Raw genomic sequence first — 23,469 nt, 5'->3', positions numbered from 1 at the left:
ATCAACGCGTAGTAAACGTGAATGGATGCACTAAAGGAAATGTAGTATAAGAACTTGATTTTCATGGGAGCATGAGGAACTGAGTTATCCCTATTCCCACAGAAATTCCAGCCAAGGAGACCAAGAGTAGCCCAGCATTGTCCATGTACAGGAGTAGACTTAAGTCAAGAAAGAATTTTTGAGTGGGCAGCAACAGCTTTCATAATTCACAGAGTTTAAGAGAACAGCAACTTTCCTCTACCTCTGGGTTCGCTATTTTTGCTGTTGTTTAATATTCTGTTTGTGTCTTTTCCAGTAGCTCCACAGCACAGTTTTAATCCTAGGATAACTATTGCCATGTTATTTATTATTTATGCCATGTATTCATTAAGAGCTTGGTTTAGTTCTCCTAGGAATTTCTTTCCTCTGTGCTTGTGCCCTCGCTTCCAGCCAGGCTCTCCAGGACAAAAGCTTTACACTGTGAGACCAAATTTTCAGAATCACTTCACAATGATGACACAGAAAGCAGTTCCTATGTCCTCATGCAAGGACATATGGTGCCTCGCTCACGGGCTGGATTTCTGTGCTTACAGCTTAATTGACTATTTTCAAGAAGCTGTTTGGCTGTGAAATTTCAACTTATTTTCAAGCTCTTTTCCTACTTCCATGGCAAAGAGGCAAACCACATGGAAACACAATTTGCTGTGTAACAGTTCTGAAAGGCCCTTGGATCATACATCACTTGGGCTTGTACCTCTCTCACAGGGATAAGTGAGATGATATTGGCACATTGCCTGGCAGTCAGAAGTAGGTATTTTTCACGCTGTGCCCTCTGGACTGCCTTGTTACTCTCATGACTGGCTAACACTACTGATTGTGACAGGAATTTTACTTCTGTGTAGTTTTAAAACTTCTCAAAGAGTTCCATGACTTTGTGCATGAGCCCAGCTTTGCAAGATTAGCATTAAGCAATTCCAAAGTCATCTTACTTTTAAGCAAAGTATATATTCTTTTTCCATCAGTAAACCCAATTTAATGCATAGAAACAAACACTTTCACTATCACATTGTTGTACACAGTCAAAAGGAAATGAGTTTTAAAGAAGATCTGTAATTGACTCTAAAATAAGCAGAGTAGAGGTAAAATACAATTAACCCTAGGAAGCTGTTAAACAGATTTTTTTTTCCTGATTCTAAAACTGACTTTTCAATTTTATGAATTTTTGTTTGTCAGAAAACACACACACAAAACAAAACTAAAAATCGCTGAGAGGTAAAAAAAAAATGGTATAGACATTGGTAGATATCTACAACTGCATTTACGTCTGCTTTATGGTAATTTTGGCTTGTCATGTCACTGTTAGGAAAGTGTTGAATTTCCTATAGAAAACGTGGAAATTTTTGAAGTTAGGAATATGTGAGTATTTTGGGGGTGTTTAGTGATTTCAATTCAGAAAAAACATTTTTAATCATTTGTGGGAAGAGCCTATGGAGAAACGTATATAATTATATGCATGTGTATTTTCATATACATTGGTAACAGGCACTAAAACCTGAATAGCAATGTGTGCCGTGATCATTTGGTGGATGAAATCACCCCTACTTAGCTGAAAAATCTCTGGCAGGTGCCCTGCAAACCTAATACTGTTCTGTTGCTACTGATACTCTTGCAATGACAGTTTCGATAGCTCAGGGAGTATGGAAGGAGCTTACATCTTTGAGGAAGGTCACTCTCTTCCGGGATGTTAATACTAGCCAGTACTTCATTTTCACTACACTACACTACACTAACTAGTCTTCCAAATTGCTACCACACTGGTGTTAAATATCAGTATCACAGTGGAAAGCATGCTGTTCCTATAACTGGTGACTGTGGTGTTGTCTAGGTACTTGGCCATGGTTTGTTGTTGCTTTGAGGTCAAATGCACAAAATATTTTCATTTTCAGGATAACAAAATATTAATAATAATAATTAAAAAAAAAGATGCACATGCTAGTTTATAGTTTATAGAAGAAGCAGCAATTATTTGGTGTTTAATTGCTGTTTTTTAACAGACCAGTAAAATGCTATTTAGTTTGTTATGAAAGGTTAAGCCTTTGCCTTGCTCCCTCTCATGCTAGAGGCAACAACATGCTACACAGTGAAGCAGCTGACAAAATAGCAAAGACACAAATGAAGTTCTTGTAACTGAGTTGTAACTTAGGCAGTCAGTAAAATATTCAGATATAAAAGTTGTATTAGAAGGACATTGTCAATTTAACTGTAGCCCAAATGTAAAAGTGCAAGAAACAAGCTTTTACAACACCTAAGCCCATATTAAAAATTTCTAATGAAAGCAGATGTTTTTCAACAAATATTTTGTCCTTCAGTTTCTGAAAAGCAAATGCTACAGTACCATAAAATGGATTTGATTAATCTCAAATACCCATTCTGAGAAATAAATATACAGAAACTACAGTAAATTATGGTAGCGTTTCCCTCACTTTTAATAACTGAAATTGTCTTAGGAAAAGAGATAAATATATTTGTTTATGAACTAGGATTCTCATAAAGAATAATGTTGATATATCCTACTATCCTACTATTTTTGCACATTACCTTCCCGAATATACTCAGTCTTTTAGGATCAATGAAGGGCTGTTTCAATAATGATCTGCAAGAAGAAAAGAAAAAGGAAATAAAAAGTTCTTTATACACCAGATTCACCAAAGTAAAAAAGAAAATTATTTGTACTTTGAGAAACTGTTATACATGTGGATAAGGTAGAAGAACAAATTACAGCAATAAAAGTGATATTGCACCAGGAAATGTGATTTTTTTTTATTTTTTTATTTTTGTAATTCATCCTCTATATGGGAAACACATGGCACTGAACTCATCTTACCTAACTTTAGATACCTGAATTTGAGCATCTTGACTAAATTGCACATTTGCACCTGTTCCTCTGTCAGAGAGAAGAGCGCTCTCGAACAGCCTTTCTTCCCACTCATGTCAGGCACTTCCCTCAGCCTGGGGAGAGCCACCCTTCAGAAATGCCAGGATTTTCCATTAACTAGAGCTTAAATGACTGGCTTTGACCAGTTGCCTAGTTTTCAGACAGTTAAAGGAAGGTAAAATGACTGCAACTTCCTGAGTCTTGGTAATTATCCAAATAATTAATTCTCTCATCAGGGCATTTAATTAGCAATGGTGAATTTTATATGGAAAAGACAAAATAACCTGAGGCTAAAATCCAACTGCTTTTGAAGAGACAAACCCAGCTTCAGTACCTTCTCTCACCTCCTCTCTCCCTTTTCCCCATGCAATGCACCCAAAAAGAGGCCAGATATTGAGTTTAAACCACTTATTATTTAAGCAGAGAGCTCAGATCTCACAGCACAGCTTGTGGCCTGCTTCTGACAGCCCTTTTGCAAGGGTCACTTGGATGTTTGCAAGATGAATTGCTCTGCTCAACGTAGCCCATTCCTGACCATTGTAAATGCCAGGAGCCCCAGTGCCCAGGTCTGTCATGTCAGATACAGATACACAGATACCTACTCATGCATAGGTTGAAGCATTAAACCCTTTCAAAGAAGAAGAAAACAAACAAACAAACAAAAAACATAGCTAACTGAAAGTCTGCCCCTGTCTTTCCTTGAAGGTCCCTAGAAAGAGTCCATCCAGACCTTGATATTAGCCTATCGGATATTGGCACCCTGAGTAAAGAGGGTTGTCAAAGCTGTGTGTGATTAATCTACAGAGAGACTACCCTCTTATGCAGCTGGTGGATTTGTATCAGTTAAAGAACGACAATACAAATGAGAAATAAGTAGGCATTTGCCCAGATTTTGTTCTCATTTACAACATTGTAACTCCATTTGCATTGTAAAATTACTCGAAAACTCCATGGTGAAAATGAGAGCAGCATCCTATCACATAGGCCTAAAAATTTATAACACAAAAGCGGTTAAACATTACCATTTGTGCTGTAAGAAATTTTCCTAAGCAATATACACAAATACAAAGTAGCATAGATGGCATATTTATATGACACACTGAAGGACAGCTTTACCAAAGAGAAGCACCAGCATATAAAGCAAGCATCTCTTTGATCTTTAATTTGCTGTTTGTAATGAAAAGGTTATTATTTCAATATTCGCAACTGCGTTAAAAAATAAATATTAATGTTATTTACTATGCAGAGAAACCATTCTAGGCAGTTTCAGTCAAAAATGTTTTTTCATCAAGGTAGAAGAGGAGTAAAAGAAGAAAAGTTTGCACATACGTACTCTACGGCTGCTATTTGGTCCTTCACTTCCACTGATCCTAAGCATCGGTGGACTTCTTGTAGGATCTTGAGGCCTTGAAATCCACTCCCTCTGCCATCAAATCGAGCTACGATGACATTATCAGAGTTGACAAGCACTGAGTCCCAGTCAATGTGAAACTTATCTGTAACCAACTGGCTGCCTGGAGCTTCATCACTGCAAATACCAACACACCAGACACAAACGAAGACTATTGACAATGTGATGCACTTTGCTGTTCTCTGATATTTTAATTAACCTAGATGGCAGAATTCAGTTGTTTATGCAATCCTGTTGAATTACTGTCCCTTCCATCGATACTATCCCATTAGCTAGTGCTGCTGTACCTGCAGTAGCAGTAAGCAAAATAACTTTAAAACCATTATGCTGTGGTGTTGCCAATAGCTGAATATATTTTATAGAAACAAACAGAAAATCAAAGCATGTAGTGCTGCTTATAGGTTAAAGTGAACAAAAAAAAATACAATCACTAATGGCTATTTCAGTTCTGAGAAGGCTCATGTACAATTTGTTAAGTTGCACTAAATAGACAAAAAGGAATATTCATTCCGTACCTTGAGTATGATTTTGTAGGCTATATAATACGTTATATATAGAAGGTTGCCATCTTCAAAAAGAAATAATTGCATTATTGTATCCTCAAATGGATTTTCTGAAATACGGTACAAAGAAGACTAAAGTACACTTTGGAGAAAATTACATTTTCTCCATCCAAATTCACAGCAAGAAATGGATGCAGGCAGGAATGATAAGTTTATTTTATGACTTTAAAAAAAAAAAAAAAGTATTTTACAGAAGAAAAGGTGGAAAAGAATGGGAGAATGCAGTGTCTAGAGGAACAATAAGCATTTTATACTGAAGGCAAATATACTATTTTCCTTCCAAAGAAAAAAAAATACCAGTTTTAAAAAGGAAGCTTGGCATTATTTCTTCCCCAAGATAAACGCAGAATAAGAGAGCTGGCTACCATGAAGTTCTACAAAATGCAAAATACTTCTATGCAGGCTGCATCTGCCAGCTGAATACAAATTAAAATGTAAAAGTGTCTGTGCTGGCTGTATGGAAATTAGATTGGACAGTGTCTGTGGGAATATCCTGTCTAAGGTGAAAGAAAGATGAAGACAGAAATGATTATTTCACCAGAGAACCCTTAGCTTCAGAGACTTATAAAAACCTGGGGGAAGGAAAGAGAGATAAAAATCTTGTACAATAACTGCTGTCTTATATGTATTTTTTTTGGCTGTGGATAGCATATATCACCTTCAAGGTAATCTCCCTATTAATTTGCAAGCATGTGATGAATACATATGTTTTCAAATTCAGCAAGACCTACCTACAGCAATACATAGCTGATGTATCATCTGCATTACTTAGTTGTAGAGTTAGTCAAAATATTTTATGCTTGATTCATCATTATCCTATGTAACAATTTTATATATGGCTTTATAAAAAGAAAGGAAGAGTGGTTTTTGTTTGCTTAACCATTCAGTTGTGATTACACGCAACTACAATAACTGCAAACAATCCAGAACAATGAATTTGGAAATAATGACTGTCGAGTGAGCTCTGCAGAAGACACAAGTTTCAGAAGTATATAATCATTATTATTTGTAAAAAGAGCAGGAGCAGAAAGTTTCTTTTAAAATGTATGGTAATTGTACAGATCAAGGTTTTCAGAAGCACTCTACATTGACATAGATGGCTTCACAGCGCTTCCACCACTATTTCCAATAGCAGAATAGCAGCAGCCTCAAGCCTCCAATCATTTTTATTTTTTATTTTTTAAAGTAAAGCTCTTTTAACTTTTCAAAAGAAGAAAATCTGTCAGAAATATCCTTGTCTGTCTGGTTATCTTTAAAACAGTTTAATGCACCCCACACAAGTGAAATTATCATGAATCAGCCCACATCTCTCCCACCTAAATTAAGAACAAAAAAAATAGGGTTCTCATTTATGTGTTATATATCTAGGCACTTGGGAAAAGGGGAAGAACCATGACATTTGCAGGCTTTCTTCTGTACCAGAAGATGCTTTAAACCAAAATAGGGTTTTAAGTGAAAAATGCCACCCTCAGATAATTTCTTCTATTGAAAAAAAGAACATTAGACAGAACTTCAGTAAGATTTTCTGTGGGTGAGAACTGACAGCAATGTTTTTCCAAGCTCCTTCTCTGGAGGGCATAGCTGGGCTACTTTTAGGCTCAGACTTTAAACACATCTACCACTCTCCTTCATGATGGGTTGTTTGACATATTGCTTTTGGAAGCAATTTTCCAGTGGCTAATTTATTTCAAGAATGTCCACGTAAGTAGTCTGTGACAGGCATTTAAAGCCATTTCCATTGAGGTCCATGTCAAAATTCCCATTAGCATCAAAAGGTCTCTTTACTCTTCAGCTGCTACTCTAAAATAATACTGATTATCTGAGGTGTGACTCTGTTCTCCACAGAGAGACAGCATATATTCTATGCACCTTTTAGGCCACACTTTTACCCTTAAAAGAGGCTTCTGCAAGGTATTAATCCTTTATGCAAGTTTGGACATCACCCTGAGGGCTTTGTAACAAAGCAGGTTTGTTACTGCAGTGCAATAACAGATGTACAGCCTGATTTGTGAAGTTTGTCTTGGGATTCCAGCTTTCTCAAAGGTCAGTTTTTGTTTTGCACTCATCATTACTTACAGCCCAATTACAATTCACTTTTGTTCAGTGGTACCCTGTTCATAGGTTTATTTCATGACCCCTCTGGTAAGCCTGAGTGAAAGTCCATTCTGTTTATGCTTGTGTGTGATAGAAACACAGAAGTCTTCTTCCCACCTGACTATGGATGGACATACGGGAAGCAAAGTACTACAGCAAAATCAAAGCCAACACCAAAATGCATATGCAAAGTTACATCTTTGCCATCCCTCAGGGGTTCCTTAAGGAGCAGTATCCCTGTCATCTTCAGAGTCAAGCAACAAGAGCAGAATGATTCAAATGAAGAAGATGCCTAACAATTTCTGGTTCTTTTTCCTTCTTGTATGTCAGAGCACCTGCACTTTTTTTTTTTTCCTCCTGACTTTCAAAGTTAGAAGCTTGAGAGCTGCCTAGTTTGTGTCTTCAACAGTGACTACACCTGGATTATGAGTCCTCTGTGGCAGCACGACTGCTGACAACTTGGGCAAACTGCAGAAGTTCACCATTGAGGCACCATTTAAACAGACAGGAGCCATCAATAATATACCAATATCATTGACCTTAGTGGGTAGTTTGTATGCTTCTTGCAAGGCAGTCACATACACTGCAGACTGTCTGGGAAAAGGGGCAGCTCATCATAAGTTCATATACTGCTGAAAAGAGAAGAATCTGTTATTTTGGATTCTATAACCAAAAGCTTTAACTGAAGTCTCTGTTCATGACTAGAGTTACAGCCTTCAGGGGATAATATAATGTTACCAGAGAGGCTGTTGCTGCTGTACTCTGAGTTCTACTCCTCTGCCAATCTCCTACCATGACTGCAGCAAAATTTATTTCAGGTTTTGCATCATTTTAAAACTAAGTGGGAAGATTGTAAATTGGAACTTTAGAAGTTATACAGTTGACCAAACAGAGGGGAAAACAATTTCAAAATATATGTGGAAAATAACTGCTATTATCACTGCTTAATTTCCTGTACATCTCTTTCTATTTCTGCCATGCAGTAGATTTGATACAGTATATGGAAAAGGCATCTTGATAGCAAACATCAGAAAGACTACATCTCAGATGATAAAATCTACCCACTATAGACAAAGAAATATCACTGACAAAAGTCTTTCTTATGGTGAAACTGAGAGGGAGAAGGATGCCAGTTTGCAAAAACTAGTACAATGGAAAAATCCAATTCATTTTCAGATTTCATGGGCATCTCTTGTTCAGCTTTCAAGCACACCCACCATTACTGGTCAAAAATCAGGGAACCTGAATAGCCTCACACACTGAGAACGGAAAATCCCAAACATTTTCTCCCTATTCATATATGCTTTTAAGATATACCAGACTACAACTAGAAATTGTTAGCATATTTATAACTCCTCCCTGCAGATATGGCCAAACAAATTAAAATACATCACCAGGAGTTACTCCATTACTAGGGCAAAATCATGTGATATGCAGGCCTGAAGTAGACAATATAAGAAAAAAAATGTTATTCTTAAAATATCTTTCTCAGACCCTCAAGGCTGAAGATTTTGAAAATACAGTTTTAAGAAGAGATGTGATACTGTCTTGTGTTACCAGAAAAGGAGGTGAAGTTTTGAATCTCCTGTTGTCTTTCTCTAAGAAAGATCTAACAAGCATTTTATTCACATTGTAGGATGTGTACTGCTGGGGGCAGGGAGTGAAGGAAGCTAAAAGACAGGGGAAGCTAAAGGAGGACAGATCTTAGCTCAAAAATTTCCTAAGTCCTTTTTGGGGACAAGAGTGAAGAGAAAGGGATTGAGAAGGCTGATTATGGCCCATAGCACTGGGACCACTACTGCAAACGAAACAGCTGGAGTAAAACTCCAGCCTGTCCCTCTTTTAGCCTACAGCTAAATGAATTCTCCCTTTGGGCCATGAGAAATGTTACGAAGTTCAAAGGAGAGGAAAGAAAATCAGACTTTGATGTAACAGAAGCACAAGAGAGTAGTGAAATACTGCTCTGTATTGGTAGAAACAGGAAGAACGAAGACATTGGATGGATGGCCTGCAAAACAACTAGTGAATCATTCACGTGACTTAGGGATCCCCAAAAAATTAAACTTTGCAGCTGTCTCACAGGGGAAGAACTGGCCAAATAAAAATGTTTTTAGGTACATCCTCCTTTGCAAGCATTTTGCAACCAAAGTAGTGGAATTCACCATGTACTTTACGCTTCACCTTGTAGACAAGCATCAACTCTTCACTTGCAACAGCTGCCAGTTAAAACGAGTAATATCCTTTACAAAATTGAAAGGTACGCAACATGACTATCAATATATAAAGCCTTATACCCCACATCTCGAATATCTTCCAATATTTGTATTATGCCTCTCTACATTTCTGCTAGTCTTATAAAATGAGTTATTCCTGAAGCTGTAAAAAAGCCTTCACTTCCAACCTTACTGTCTTGTCTTATGCTATCAGTCCCAAAAGTGTATTAACTGGAGGCATAAACAGATTTGATTGCTTGGGCAAGGCCTAAATCTTTCATTGTTTCAGTAACAGATGAAGTGATTCCTGTTTATTACCAAAATATAACATCAAGTAAACAAACAAACAAACAGAAACCTCTTGAAGACAATTCACTGTTACTTTGGAGAGTACCCTGCTGCTTTCTTTCCCTTGAAAATCAGAACAAACTCTCCACTGATTTGGTTTTACAATATCCACCTACATATTGGACAATTTTAAATGGTGTTAAATAATAAATGTTGACATTTAAGATACATTATCCTAAAGATTTTGAAGGAATGAGGTTAATTATGTTCAAGAAAAAATAAAGAATGATTATCACCTCTCATTTTATTACCCGGATTAAATGCCAGAATCTTTACTTAATCATTTTCTATGTGTTACTAAGGAGTGTATCATACTTTTTTAATGAGTAAGGTGAACCATAATGAGAAAATCAAGGATCTGGAATTTAAACTTTGATGTTAATTATATAGAAAAGAGATGATAATCACATTTTCAACCAATTACTGTACACCTCTCTAATCTATAGCTACACTGCATGTATTATATCAGAAGGAAACCAAGTGTGAATTGTATAAGTTGTTTAGGAGAACAAATGGAAAAAAAAAAAAAAAGAGTGTGTTATAATCTATTTAGCATTTTATGGCCTATGCATCACAATTCCAGGAAGAATAACAGCTCTAACCAACAAAACTGGCTTCTATATGAGACCTATTTGTTAGATAGTCTGGTCATACACAGATGAACATAGATTTTAACATGGCAATACAATGATCTTCTATTTCAGCACTGCAGCATGCTTTGCAACTACTACTGGATGAATCTTCACAAAATCCTTACCATGAAGGGTACAGGATATTTAGGGCTTAGGTATTAAGTTGAGCTTATGACAACATGGAGCTGTACAGCATTTGCATCTGGGTTTTATGCTGGGACCACAATCCACTGACACAGGCTCCCTTCCAAGATTCAGCCTTAACACTCAGCAGCCTGGGTGCCATATCTTGGGAGCCCACATTTATCTGCAGGTGCCTTTCATAAATGTAGGAGCCTTATTATAGTCATACACCTTTGATATGGCTACCAGCTTTCAGTGATTTGAAAAAATATATATATTTGTTATTGTGTGACTATGAGAATAACACCAAACTTTCTTCCCTTTTTCTATTCCAACTTTTCTTAGAATTGTAACCCTATCAATCCAGAGGGCACCAGAACACTACACAGAAGCATTTGCTGCTACCAGAAATTACAGTCAAAATATGAACCTCAGCCATCAAAAAAGGACTTTATTCAGAGGAGGGAAACTGGCCACTAGTGCAAAAGCCCTGCAGACAGAGCTGAGACCACATAAGCAAACCAGATCCTGGCAAAATGTATGACTCGGGGAAGGTGAAACTTCACCAGAGGCTTGAGAGTCTCTGAAGCAATCACTGCAGCATGTTAGATCTTACATGCCATATTTACCCTCCAGCTTAGAAAACAAAGAATCAGAAACCCCTGTACACCTAACTAGGCATTTAAATTGGACTGCACAGATATATTAGGTAAATTTCTTTTTAAACTCACATTCTCTTTTAATCAGCTTTCTTCCTTTCCTGCCTCTCTTCTTCATAAGCCCTTGTCAAATTGCAGCTGAAATGGACCTCAAAAAACACTTCGTATTTAACACTTCACTATTCTAAATGTCTATCTTCTCTTTATATACATCTAAGTGTATGTAGCCTGGATCAAGATGTTATATCACATTTCCTTTCCAACAAAACTGATACACAATTAAACCATTATTACCTAGGACAATGGTAAGCATTCATTTTCAAACTTTCAGCAACTGGAATACAATAACAATTGTAACACAGCTGAAAATGTAAGCAAGAAAGTAGCTGTAGCTGAGCAATATGAAAGGCACCATTTGTTAGTGGTCAAACTAGGTTTGACAAGATCAACACCACCACCACCACCATCCAAAAAAAAAAAAACAACAGGCATCTCTTCCAGACGGTGCCTAAAACAAAATCTTCCTGAGAACAAGTCTTTTCATTTATCAACTCAAATCCATGAGGCAATTTTCCTACATAATGAAAAAATACATTTTCTAATTATGGAATTATATGTTTTCTCTGAAGTACTTTTTATTATTTTATATGATTCTATATAAATACTTACATTATTAATAGAAGGGCATACTGGTTTCGATCCGTGAAATCTTTTGGCAGTGACAACTGTAAAGGGAGTTCTTTTAAGAAAAGAGCAAGACATTAAAGGCTGGTAGTTACACAGATGAAAAACAGTAACAATTCAAGAAAGCTTTTGGTTTGTTAAAATAATATTTTGCCAAATTTACCGTAATCCTCAATGTGAAGCATTTTAATTTCAGTTCTGGAATTCTTTTTCTTCAAAACAGCTTCTTTCAACAGAGCGTTATTCTCCAAAATATAAAAATCTGTAGAAAACAGCAAGAAAAAACAAGCTGAGAGGTACAGAAAACCATCATTCAAAGAGAAATCAATATTCCAAAAAAATTACAGGAAAGGACACAAATGTGCAGTAACAACCCTTGTAAATTATTTCCTTCTTTAAATGTTTTTTTTAAAAAAAATATATATATATACACACATATATATATAATGCAACTGCTTTGCAATTCAAGATCAATCATTTTAATTCAGAACATATACAACTACTCTCATTTCTGGCTTCAGCAGGCTTTGTTTTTGTTAAGCACTAACAATGAAATCGCTGATGACCAACATGAATAGTAGTATCCCTGACAAATACTAACAGCAGCTGTCACAGGGGAAAGGCTAGTCTGCTGGGCAATATCCTAAGCCCCGAGTAAGCACACTTCTCTAGGCTACATATTCCAAGTCAATATTTAGCCATTACAGCTCTACTTGATCACTTCATGTCCTTCTCTGTCTTCTGCACTTCAGCCAAGAGTAAGACTTAGTTTGGCTTAAAGCTGCAGACAGATTTGAAGCAATCCTTTTGCATATGGAAGAACAATCAGTCTTTTTTTTTTTTTTCTTGTCTTCACTCAAATTAACAATCTTGTATCCAAAATGTAAATTTTTCATTAAAAAATAAACCCTGCACTTAGGTCAAAAAGAGACAGTCTAAGGAGAATGCCTTTTCTGGGCAGTCAACCAAAATGGTATAATTATAGTCTGAGGATGAAATAATTGAAGTAATCCATAATCATTGTTTTATTAATTGAAGAGGATAATTTAATCTTGCACTGAAACACTGTAGATAAATTATCTCTCTTATTATTTGCTTTCTCATTTTTACAGCAAACAACATCCCTTTATCCTGACTTGCTTTATTTCTTTTAAGATGCTCTACATAGATCTCTTAACAATGATTCACTATCAATAGTAGTTTAGATACGAATAATAAAGAGTCAAAGCGTACCTTCACAGAATTGAGTAGCTCTACAGAAGTCAATTAATTTTACTTTAGCAGTATCTACCTCTTACTGAGTTGGATAAAACTCCTTCCCCTTGGTGTGACACGGCACTGAGATTTACAAATACTGTCAACAGTGACATTAAAAAAAAATACAAAGCTGAAGTGCACACATTAATTAATGCTTGCTAGCACAATACTATTGATTAGTATGCTACTTCAACATGCAAGGTTAGGTCATCTGTTGTTGTCATCTGTGGCTGGCGAGGACAAAAGGAACACAGGCAAGCAGAGTACATAACTTTTGGATTCTGGGAAAAATTCTGGGGATAATCTATTGGATGAAATTGGGACAGGTAAGGATTGGTCTAGTAGATTTGAATGGAATGATTCAACCTTTCCTCTAATCCACACCTTCATGCTATGTGGAACCACAGTGGAGCTGGTGGTAGTGCTGTTACCTCTACTGCACTAGAGAAATACCTTAAGTGAGGAAAACTGCTGCTCAAGGATAGTCTTCTATTACAAAGTATCCCAAACAGCCAGGAAACACCTGGCTATAGGTTTGGTGTCAATATGCAGAAGGTAATGAGTAAAATTTCAAAATTAGAAGTATTGAATACCTTCCTAAAAAGGCCTTATTTTTGGATTCGTCATCATTGAAAATGTCAGTGGAATTGGTCTGATTTGAGAAATGTAAGAGCAGGACTAAGTTCATTGTATGTAGGTCAGATTTTATGACCAATCCTCCAAGGACTGTACTTTACTTCAAGATAATTTGATTATAACTCTAAAAAACATCTCTAAAACTATGAAGGTCTGCAGTAATGGCAGCATAATTTACATAGAAAGTGAAAGGGATGAAGACCAACCTGCCATCTAATTAACTCAGGTGTAAATAGAAGGTGAAAAATAAGCACTTAGTATAAAATGCATCTGAAAAGCCTGGGAAAGTTTTAGTCATTTGATTGCCTTCTGTCCATATCATTTTCAGATGTGTATGTTGTTAAAAGGTAAATAATATAAGTTTTTATGAATGACACATCTGTTAGTTTTCATTTACTTGCAACCGTCTTCCCCTCCTCCTCCACGGTCCCCAAATCAATCAAGGACAAATACGAAATATACCTATTCCATAAGGAATACTCACTTTCACTGTTACTCGTACTGTGCACACTAACAACTGGAATGCCTGGGCCTGTTTTGAAGACAAGAAAAAACAGAGGAAGTATAGGGTGGTTAGTGCTCGGTATTTCAGTAAATAACAAAGAATGAGAACACAAGGAACCTCGTAAGGCCAGATCCCGCAAGCCCTGTACATATGCTTGACTTAAAATACAGCAGCAATTCCATCAGTGTCTCTTGGGAAGGACACGGTTAAGGCCAAGGACCAACGGTGTGAAACTGAGGCTGCATTCTGCATCTTCAACAAGCAGTCTTAATCCCTGCACCTAGAAGGAGATTTTTTTTTCTTTTTATCTCCATGTTTAGCAACAAGTGAAGAGTATAAAAATTAGAGGCACTTAAACGCACTTTCTAAAATATAGCAGTTTGACATTCCAAAGCTGTAACTTTAGGTTGATGGGAAATTGAATTAATGATAATATCCACTTATATTCTTTATGGAAAAACTACAGAGGTGTTGAAAAATTATCACATATTTCACTTAATTATCTGCTCAAGAAGCTCCTTTAGTATCTCAGCTCTGTAATAGCAATGTCACAGTTAAATCTAGGTGTAATGTAATTTAATCTTACTTCATGAGTTGTCCCACTCCCCACCTCCCCCAAACATGGAATTTGTGCAGAGGAAATTTAGATTTATCTCAGTAAGACAAGAGCTTCAGTTACATGCAGGTAGTCACTACTGGGCTAGGAAGGATGATGCAGAAAATCCAAAATGCCTGAGAACCCTATGGCAGATAAAGATATGGACCCTCCTTTGAAATTAGGATTTTCAACTCCTTATATATTCCCTGGAGAAAAAAAAAAAAAAAAAAAAACCTTAAGAACAGTTCATGGAGAGTTTAATTCATGTGTTTTGAGTCATCCTGAGGAGGTTGTCTCCCTCAATTAATTGTGGCACAAGCCTAGGGAACTTAAATACCTGAAATAAATAGCATGATGCCATTCACAGCCTCCGACAGCCTCCACTGAAGATTTTTATCAATTTAATTCTCTGCTTCAAGGGAGAATATTGACAAAAATCCTACAGGAAGATTGCTGACAAATCAAAGTTTTCTGCCTTAGCTTTTAAAGAAGAGAATTTCTTCAGTTGTCCTTTTTTCTTCATTTTACTTTTTTTTCCAGTCCTTTTTACTTCTTTTAAATGTGTTGTTTTGCCCTGAATTCCGTTTTAAGAAAAACAGTTATTCAGAACATGCCATTTTTGAGGGGAAAGCACTGGCATTTTCCTGACCATCTCTATTTATCATCCTAAAAAAATGGAGGGGTGATGCCAGATTTTGAAATAAATACATACATAAATAAATAAATAAAGACATTAAAGGAGATTCAAAGCCAATCAGAAAGGAGAAAGACTTGTGTTAAAGGCACTGTATCATTCAAAGCATTAAAGTTTATCGGAATTAAGCACACTCTCGGGTTTGCCACTGACCTCCTATAACTAACACTAAGCAATTACTTCCTTTGTGAATTACTCCCTATCTTATTTGAATGGAGAGACTAACATCTGTCAGTGTTTATGAAGTGCTAAAGGAAAAACCCACAAGCAGGTTAGAAAAAAAAAGTGTGATGCTTGCCAAGACTGAGAGGCTGAGAGCTGGTCCCCCTTCTACCAGACTAGAAATGAACACCTCACTCAGGAGTGTCTCTGGAGACCTTCTGGAGATGGATACAACCGGTATACTGAGACAGATCTAGCTGAGGGTAATTAAGAAGAAAAAATTATACTAATAAATATGCTTATGGGTAAACAGAAGGAGGAAGAAACTTGCACAGATCAAACCAGTCCAGAGTTCCCCATGGATTTTTGAATCTCTGGCGTAGACTTGCTTTCACAACAATTCAGACAGGCTTTTTGTTGTTGGAAAATGAGTGTGTATGCACGTAGATGTGGTGTCACCTGTCTCCTCAGTTAGTTTACCTTGTACACTTGCAAGCAGTTCTGTGGTAATGTTGCTGTCAATGATAGTGTCATAGATCCACGCCATCACAGGCATTTTACAGAGCTGTGGCTGTACAAGGGGGCTGCACTGCTGCCAGAACTGTCAAGCACTGGCCAACAAAAGATAAGACTTCTGAATAATCTTAATACACATTAACGTTAGAGGTAGGAGAAAAAAATGATGTTGTTTTATCATCCCTGCCCATCACCCACAGCTTAGGGCAGTCTACTGGTTGCAGCTCAGTGAAGTATAGGTTTAACCTGGGAGGTGATCTGCGGTCTTTCCAGCTCAAACAAAGAGTTGGAATCTCCATAGTCACTGGAAGTCATGAACTTGTGAGGAATTTCATGTGCAAGCTCCTACTGGCATCCACAGTTTGATACCAAAGGTACAAATTAAAAATTACAAAAAGGAAAAAAAAAAAAAAAAGCTATGTTTTTGGGCTCTAGGACATTGCTGACTCAGAGCAAAAAACTCTTCCCAATTTACCAGTGCTTCTTCTTGCAGGAATCTGAGACATCCCCCCCTAGGGACTGTGCCAAGCACTAGGGAAAACTCTGCTTAATGAGGAGCTCATTACTGGTGCTGTCTTTACTCAGATAAGGGCCTCAGGATTAGCTCCATAACTTCTGCCGCAGCTTTAACCATGTATAAACCATACAGTTGGTATATTTATTTTTTATGATCAGCTATGTATTATAGGTGCACTTCTACCAAAAAACAAAAAGAACAACAAAAACACACCTTATTTTAGCCAATATATATTCATAGTTTGTTCAAATAGATTCAATTCTGAAGCAGGCAGATTTTTTTATTTATTTATTTTTGTGTAAAACCATGTATAGTCGCAAAAGAAATAGAAAAATGCATGCGAATAGAATGGGCTAGTCACATGTATTTCAGATGATGGGTTCTACTATTTTCATTCTGATGCTAGTTGAGCAAAAGTACTAGGGGAACATTGTCTGTAAAATACTACAAGTTTCAAGGTTGATAGGCCTAGCTATAAATTTATCATTGATTGTCTCATGCTTTTCTGAACCTCTTTTTACAATCTCACTTATTTATCAGTGTTTATTTCCTGGGTGTAGGTTATAAAATTCTTGGTGTGGAATGGCTCTAGTTTTCTGTTTGTACGTACCAGCTCTGAACTAGTGCCATTTAGTGCTACTGGAATGCACCTAGCAAAAAAAGCTAGAAGTTATTTATTGCAATTCAGTTGATAAAGAGGATCAGTCAATGTGGATTAAACCTTACCTCGTTTTTGGTAGACACACACATACACACACACACATATATATATATACATGCATGTACAGATGAGTAGTACAGATAGATATACTACACACATATATACTATATATCCATACACACATAGTGTTACAGTGTTATATAGACATAGTGTTATAGTAAGAAGGCCCTCATTGTTTTTAACTAGTTATAGTTGCAGAAGATCAATCCCAATACATAATATAATGAAGTTAATTGGTCCACTCGTTGTTATGAACCACAGTGCCATCACTATAAAATCCCATATTTTTTGTAAAGGATTTTTATTCAGGGTGAATTTAAAAGTCAATGTCCTTTACTAGGATTGAAGCAGCTTTCTGATATCACTTGTTTATTTAGCTTTTACACAGAACATTCTTACTTATTGTTTTGCAATAAGCTCTGTATAAAACGTTGAGTAATCCACTACTGAGCTAAATGTTAGACTCCAGCCTAATGTGCTTCTCAAAGGAATACATTAACTCAGAAGGAAAGACAGTATTATTACAAGCTATGCATTTGACCTACCTTTACAGTGCAGTAAAAAATGCCTATTCATGGGGCTAAACTTTGCACTGAAGTATGTGCACTCGTCTTTCAGGAAGTTACACGAGAGGCACTGACGATTCAATGATCCCACTGTTGATACGCTGGGAAAAACAAACAAACAAACAAAAAACATCAGAAACATTTTCCATTGGAATAAAATACAATAAACCAAGAATTAGCTTTTCAAAGTGACAGAATTTGTTTCACTCCCAAAACCTGCCAAACTATCACCATCTTAGTTTGTGCATGATGTAAACTGTTTTCAAAGGATTGAGTGAATTACCATTCTATAAACTTGGCAATGTGGATAGGATCCAAAACCTACCCAAAGCAAGACTGGGGTTTCAATAGCTAACAGTGCCCTGGAATAACAACATTAGCAGGACACCATGAAAACCATCATTAACTTCAGATTTAAGCACTGAGGTTTGCGTAAGGAGAAGTTTTTTTGTTGTTGTTGTTGTTGTTTTTTATCTGTATTTGGAAGATTTTCATCAGTTTTAAAAACACAGACATATTACATAATTGCCTTTTAGTCCAGCTATTTCAATGGTTTTAAAGTGCCAGTGAAGACATAAGCGTAAAAACATTTTTTGTGAAAATAGTTTCCTTTTTTTTTTTAACATAAAATATCATCAGCTTTTCTAGTTTTGAAAAATTCTGATTCTTTCCTTCTTACAGCTTAAGTGTACTCATTTTTACATAGTCTACCCAACCCCCAAAGCAACAATTATGTCAGTTTAGCACTTGTGGCTTGGGATGAAGATGCTGTTAACATAGCCACATGTACTTCTTACCTGTGCAGCTGTCTTCCTTTTGGAGATTCTTCAGTGCTTAAGAAATAACTGCACCCAAAAGACGAAGAAAGTTAAACTCAGTTTGGTAAACAGTCTGATCTGGGTGACGCTTAGATTGGTGCAAGACATAATTACAATTATTTCTTTTTACATTAGAAACTCCCAAGAATAAATTAAAATTTTGTATACAGAATAGTTATTTCAGATGTTATATGATTTCATATCAAAACAGCAATAAACATAGTATTTCATGGTTTCTGTTCAATTTCTGTAATATCCAGGAGTTCCAGTACCAACCAGGACCCATTTCTGCACATAACAAATACAGAACAAAAAGTTCTTTCTTCACTCCAAGAGTTTGCAATAGAAATCCAAGCAGCAGAAAAAGGTCACATTGAAATTATATCATAAAATACAATAGGCATTGTGATACCCAAAAGCCTTTTTGAGCTGTAGACTCTTTCTTCTACCTAGAGACAGAAGCTAGCGCCCTGGGGAATGCTTTACAGGCAAGGTTATGTGGGTGGAAAGTGGCTTAGTAGAGTTGCTGCAATAATACCAAGGCAAGTCCTTGCTGTGTCCCAGATGACATTCCCAAAGGCAGAAGGAGGGTAAAGAAGTCCTCTCAGGTGGTCGAGACAACTCACCTGCAGTCTGCCATCTCTCTGCAGGCTGAGCGCACCCTGTGACTCTGGAGATGACAGGCACTGTTGCAGCCACAAAATGTTCTTGCTGAAATATCATTTACTTCAAAGAAAGTCAGGATTGGACATGTGTATTTATTTTTTGCTGTGTGCAGATAGATACAAAGGCTCACCAAGATTCACTAAAGTCATCTGGGGCCTTCAGACGTTGCGTGTCAGTTCTTTACTGCTCCCAGGAATCACCAGTTATGTGGTGCATTTCCTTTCCACTGTAATACCAAGTGGGGCTTTGGGAAAATTTCTCTTTCTTTGAAAGATCTGTGTGAAAATCATGGGTTTGGATAATGCTCTCCATATCATTCGATGTTAAGAGTTTGAGTCAGATCATCGAAGTCCAGAGACTTCACATGGTAACCAAGCAAGCTGGAAAACTTAAGTATTTGGGGTTTTATCAAGTACTAAAAATTTGGTATGACTTGATTTTCTGGAACCCAGGAAAAGGCCACAAAAATGTTATTACTGCTGCATTGTGCATTGATTTCTTGTATTTAGAAACCATAATGAGGCAACTGATGTCACAGTATGTTCTTTTTCCCTCTGCATAAAGACACACACAGTAATACCCTGGCAGATAAATTGTCTTACAGCTGCATTTTATGTACTCAGGAGTGTACAATTTATGATAATGCTCAAAAATGAAAGAAATATTGTTGATTAATTTTAGATACACTATTTCCAGTTAAATGGATTCCGCTTTAATAACTCAGATATTTTTTATAAACAGACAAAGAGAGTAGTGCTTACATCTTTTGAGTATTTTCATCATATGCCAGGATTTTAATAACTTCCCAGTTTCCTGATGTCAGGTGTCTCACACTGATCTGTTCACTTTTAGCCTGGAAAGAGATGGAATATATTAACTTTCATCTTACTCGTTACATTTTTCCTTGCCTAGCAGGATTGTTTGTGCATGTCATTACTGATTAGAGCTTTTTAATCTTTAATGTACAACATCTTTAATTCACAAAATCCACATTTTGACAGGCTGAACTTTAAGTATCCTTTCTCTCCCATATATAAAGTTTTCAAAGCCATTAATATCAACACAGTTTCCATCACAATTTTTCTTTCAGTTGCCCATATGCCAACAGATGATAGAATTCCTATATTTCAAGCTAAGGATCTTGCCACTGCACATATTTTATTTCTCTTACTGTTTTTTTTTTTTTTTTTTTCCTTTACAGTGGCATAGCGGGGGAATCTGACTCAGACTCCTCTAACCCAAACTCTGCACCAGGGTGTGCTCACTAAGCTTTCGTGTTTATTGTCTGCTTGTAGCAAGCTAAGATTACCGAGGTGCTGTACCAACAGCACTGTCATAGAGATTTCCCTGCCTCCCTCCATGAGGAATGCAATACACCAACACGGACACAGAAGTTCACAGGATCTACATCTCATCAAAATCCCTCCTCCAACAAGCACTCTGCAGAAGCCTCTGTCTATCTAGGGTATATAAGGAGAGTTTAATAGCCACTGAATTTTGGCAATTGAACCAAATCCTTACAAGTTGGGTGCTTGCTCCCTCTCATAAATTGTTTCTATCTAATGAAGAATGTGACAGCATTTTTTCCAGCAAATGCACCAGGAACTGAATTAGGAAGCAACAGGATGCAATGCATATCTAACCTGAGGCAAACCCAAACTCTCTGGCAGCAAGCAGCAGCAGACTCCTCACCACACACAGGTTAAAAACCATGAAAGCTGGAGAGTGAGAAGCTCACCTGAAGGTGATTGAGAATGAAAAAGGTAAAATTCTTGCTTGGGCTGCTGCCTATTAAAACTTCACTTCTTACTGTATTACAACATAAACACACTTCAAGTGTTTTTCTGTACTAGGCCTGGATATGAAAACTCCTAGGTTTTCAAATTCAAGAAAAACTTTGTAAAGAAAATAGGTAATACTTCAGCTTATCTTTCAGCCATACTGGGTGAAACTTCCAGAATTACACAGGAGGTCAGATGGAGGGTCTAATGGTGCTGTCTGGCCTTACGCTCTGTGAACTTGGAGCACCAATCCATACCTGATCACAGTGGCCACAGTGGTTATGTGTCCTACAAAAATCATAAAGCCAAACACTTTTTTTTAATACCTCTATTACTCAACCATATCCTGTAAACTCTGAGCTCTACACCATCAGCAGCAATACCTAGAAAGCAGAAGATACTCAAGGACTCCTATGAGACATGCCTGGTAATGGCAAAGCAAAAATGTGTCCCTTAGAAGTGATCTGTTTTCTAACAGATACTCGAGGAAGAAATGGCCTAGTAACTGACAAGTCTTGCCAGTACCAACTGAATTCAGGATGCTGTACTAGGTGCTGTACATATGTTTATGATGCTGGCTCATGAATTCAGAAAAGTTCTGACAATCAGTGACGTCTCCAGGAATGACTAAACTACCAGTTTATTATTAGTGACTGTTTCCTTTCTGGAAAGAAACGAGCTGCACATACTGAAAGAGATATTTAAATACGAAAATCACAGAATCTAACAAGAAACAACAATAAAAAGCCCAGCCAAGTGTTAATAAACATGGTTATTTTTCAAGGTTACAGCCATGATACATAATTTATGAAGCTTGCAGGAAGTTCTTGCCTTGATCCATTAAAGTCACTTTATAATTCTTCTCTTGTGGTCAGAAAAAAGACTTTCTAGAGTTCTAAAACCCCAACTAAGAAATTTCTGGATACATAACATATGATTCAATCCCATTTTGAGGTTAGTTTCTTTTAAATATTTCATAAGTTGCTAAAAGCATTTGAACATAATAAAATACACATCTAGCCCTCTGCATTCAGACAGTAAATAATCTATGATAGACAACAACCTTTAAACAGTAAACCTCCCCCTTCAAGAAGGTTTAATTAGATGCTTCTGCTAACCTGCTTTGATTATATCATTGACACACGCTTTTCTAAAGTGCTAAGAAATGCAGCCCAAGAAAGACAGACCACCATTTGTTACTACTTGTGCTGAAGACTGACAAACAAAACCATGATTAAATGAATCTAAAGCAAGCCATTAAAATTTACTTTTGTCACTGTATGTACACTATATACGTGTTATGTCACCGTTCGTGTTGGGTCTGTAAAATCATTTCACCTTTCCTGCAGTTTGAACTTTAACTTCAGCTGATTTCTGTTAATGAGCTGATATCTGTACCAAATAATACAGAGAAGTGAGACAAATTCCAACATTAACCGAGCTCCATCATGATAAAAATGCGATCACGTGGGTACCGGCGGCCTGGGGGCTGCTTTACATTCTGCAGGGCACCCGTCATGCCACCGTGGCTCTCACAAGGTGTGACAAACATCTGATGGGACAACAGACTTTATGTGTAACGGTTAATATAATTTTTATGCCTCCATGTTTGCTTTAGAAATAATGGACAATCAGATTAATGCAGTGTGTAAAACACATCATATAAACACATTTCGAGTCCTCCATTGCTCTGTACCAGCCCCATTACCATGCAGAATGTTGATCATTGATGAATAACGGTTGCTACCTGCAATATCACATTTCCTTGCCTTCCTAGGAGCAGCTATATACTTAAATACAAATTTGACATAGGTGGTACAATTTAGACTTGTTTATTCATGATTATAGCAGTCAAAACAAATTTATTCTTTTTAATTATTTTTGGAGCTGCACGGGACTCAGGGCTCTAATTCTGCCTACCAGGGATAGAATACTAAACTCCTAATCATAAACTTGACTTTAAACATTATTGTACAAAAACATGCATTTAAAAGTATGTGTACATTTAATGATCTTACTGAATAAGAGTTGGCTTAATCTTTTCTTTAAATATTTTGACAAATTAGGATCAAGTTTCCTGGGTTCTTTAGTAGTAAAAATATCAGATCGTACAGGTTTAAGGAAAATTTTATTGTATCTGTAACATCCTTGGGAATGCTGAAGGTTAATTATAAGATCTACATCATTATTATTATTATTATTATTATTATTATTTTAAGATACTTATTCATAATATTCAGAATGAAGCCAAAGTATGACCAATTGCTTTGTTCTGGTGTGAACTTTGTATTCTTTTAATACACCTTCACCTGATTCTCATCTGAGTTACTGTTTTCTTTAGAAGATAGAATTTGACATGTCTTTGATCCCTTTTTTGTTCTCTGATTCCTC

General features: G+C 36.7%; 1 protein-coding gene across 14 annotated transcripts in view; it reads right to left on the bottom strand.

Annotated features, from left to right (window-relative positions):
- Positions 1-23,469, bottom strand: part of DPP10 (dipeptidyl peptidase like 10) — a 486,012-nt gene that overhangs the window by 6,051 nt on the left and 456,492 nt on the right. For all 14 annotated transcript variants that reach the window (XM_083841938.1, XM_083841936.1, XM_083841939.1 and 11 more), the window contains 8 exons: positions 20,059-20,150; positions 18,611-18,658; positions 17,793-17,914; positions 14,019-14,066; positions 11,805-11,903; positions 11,627-11,696; positions 4,248-4,442; positions 2,578-2,632 (listed from right to left, as the gene is read on the bottom strand). In XM_083841938.1, coding sequence (XP_083698064.1) covers positions 2,578-2,632; positions 4,248-4,442; positions 11,627-11,696; positions 11,805-11,903; positions 14,019-14,066; positions 17,793-17,914; positions 18,611-18,658; positions 20,059-20,150 — 729 coding nt within the window. The remainder of the gene's footprint in view (positions 1-2,577; positions 2,633-4,247; positions 4,443-11,626; positions 11,697-11,804; positions 11,904-14,018; positions 14,067-17,792; positions 17,915-18,610; positions 18,659-20,058; positions 20,151-23,469) is intronic.

This window comes from Anser anser, assembly GCF_964211835.1.
Source record: "Anser anser genome assembly, chromosome: 6".
NCBI lineage: Eukaryota > Metazoa > Chordata > Aves > Anseriformes > Anatidae > Anser > Anser anser.
Note: the sequence above shows the minus strand (reverse complement) of the source record. Positions and strands in the feature narration are given on the sequence as shown.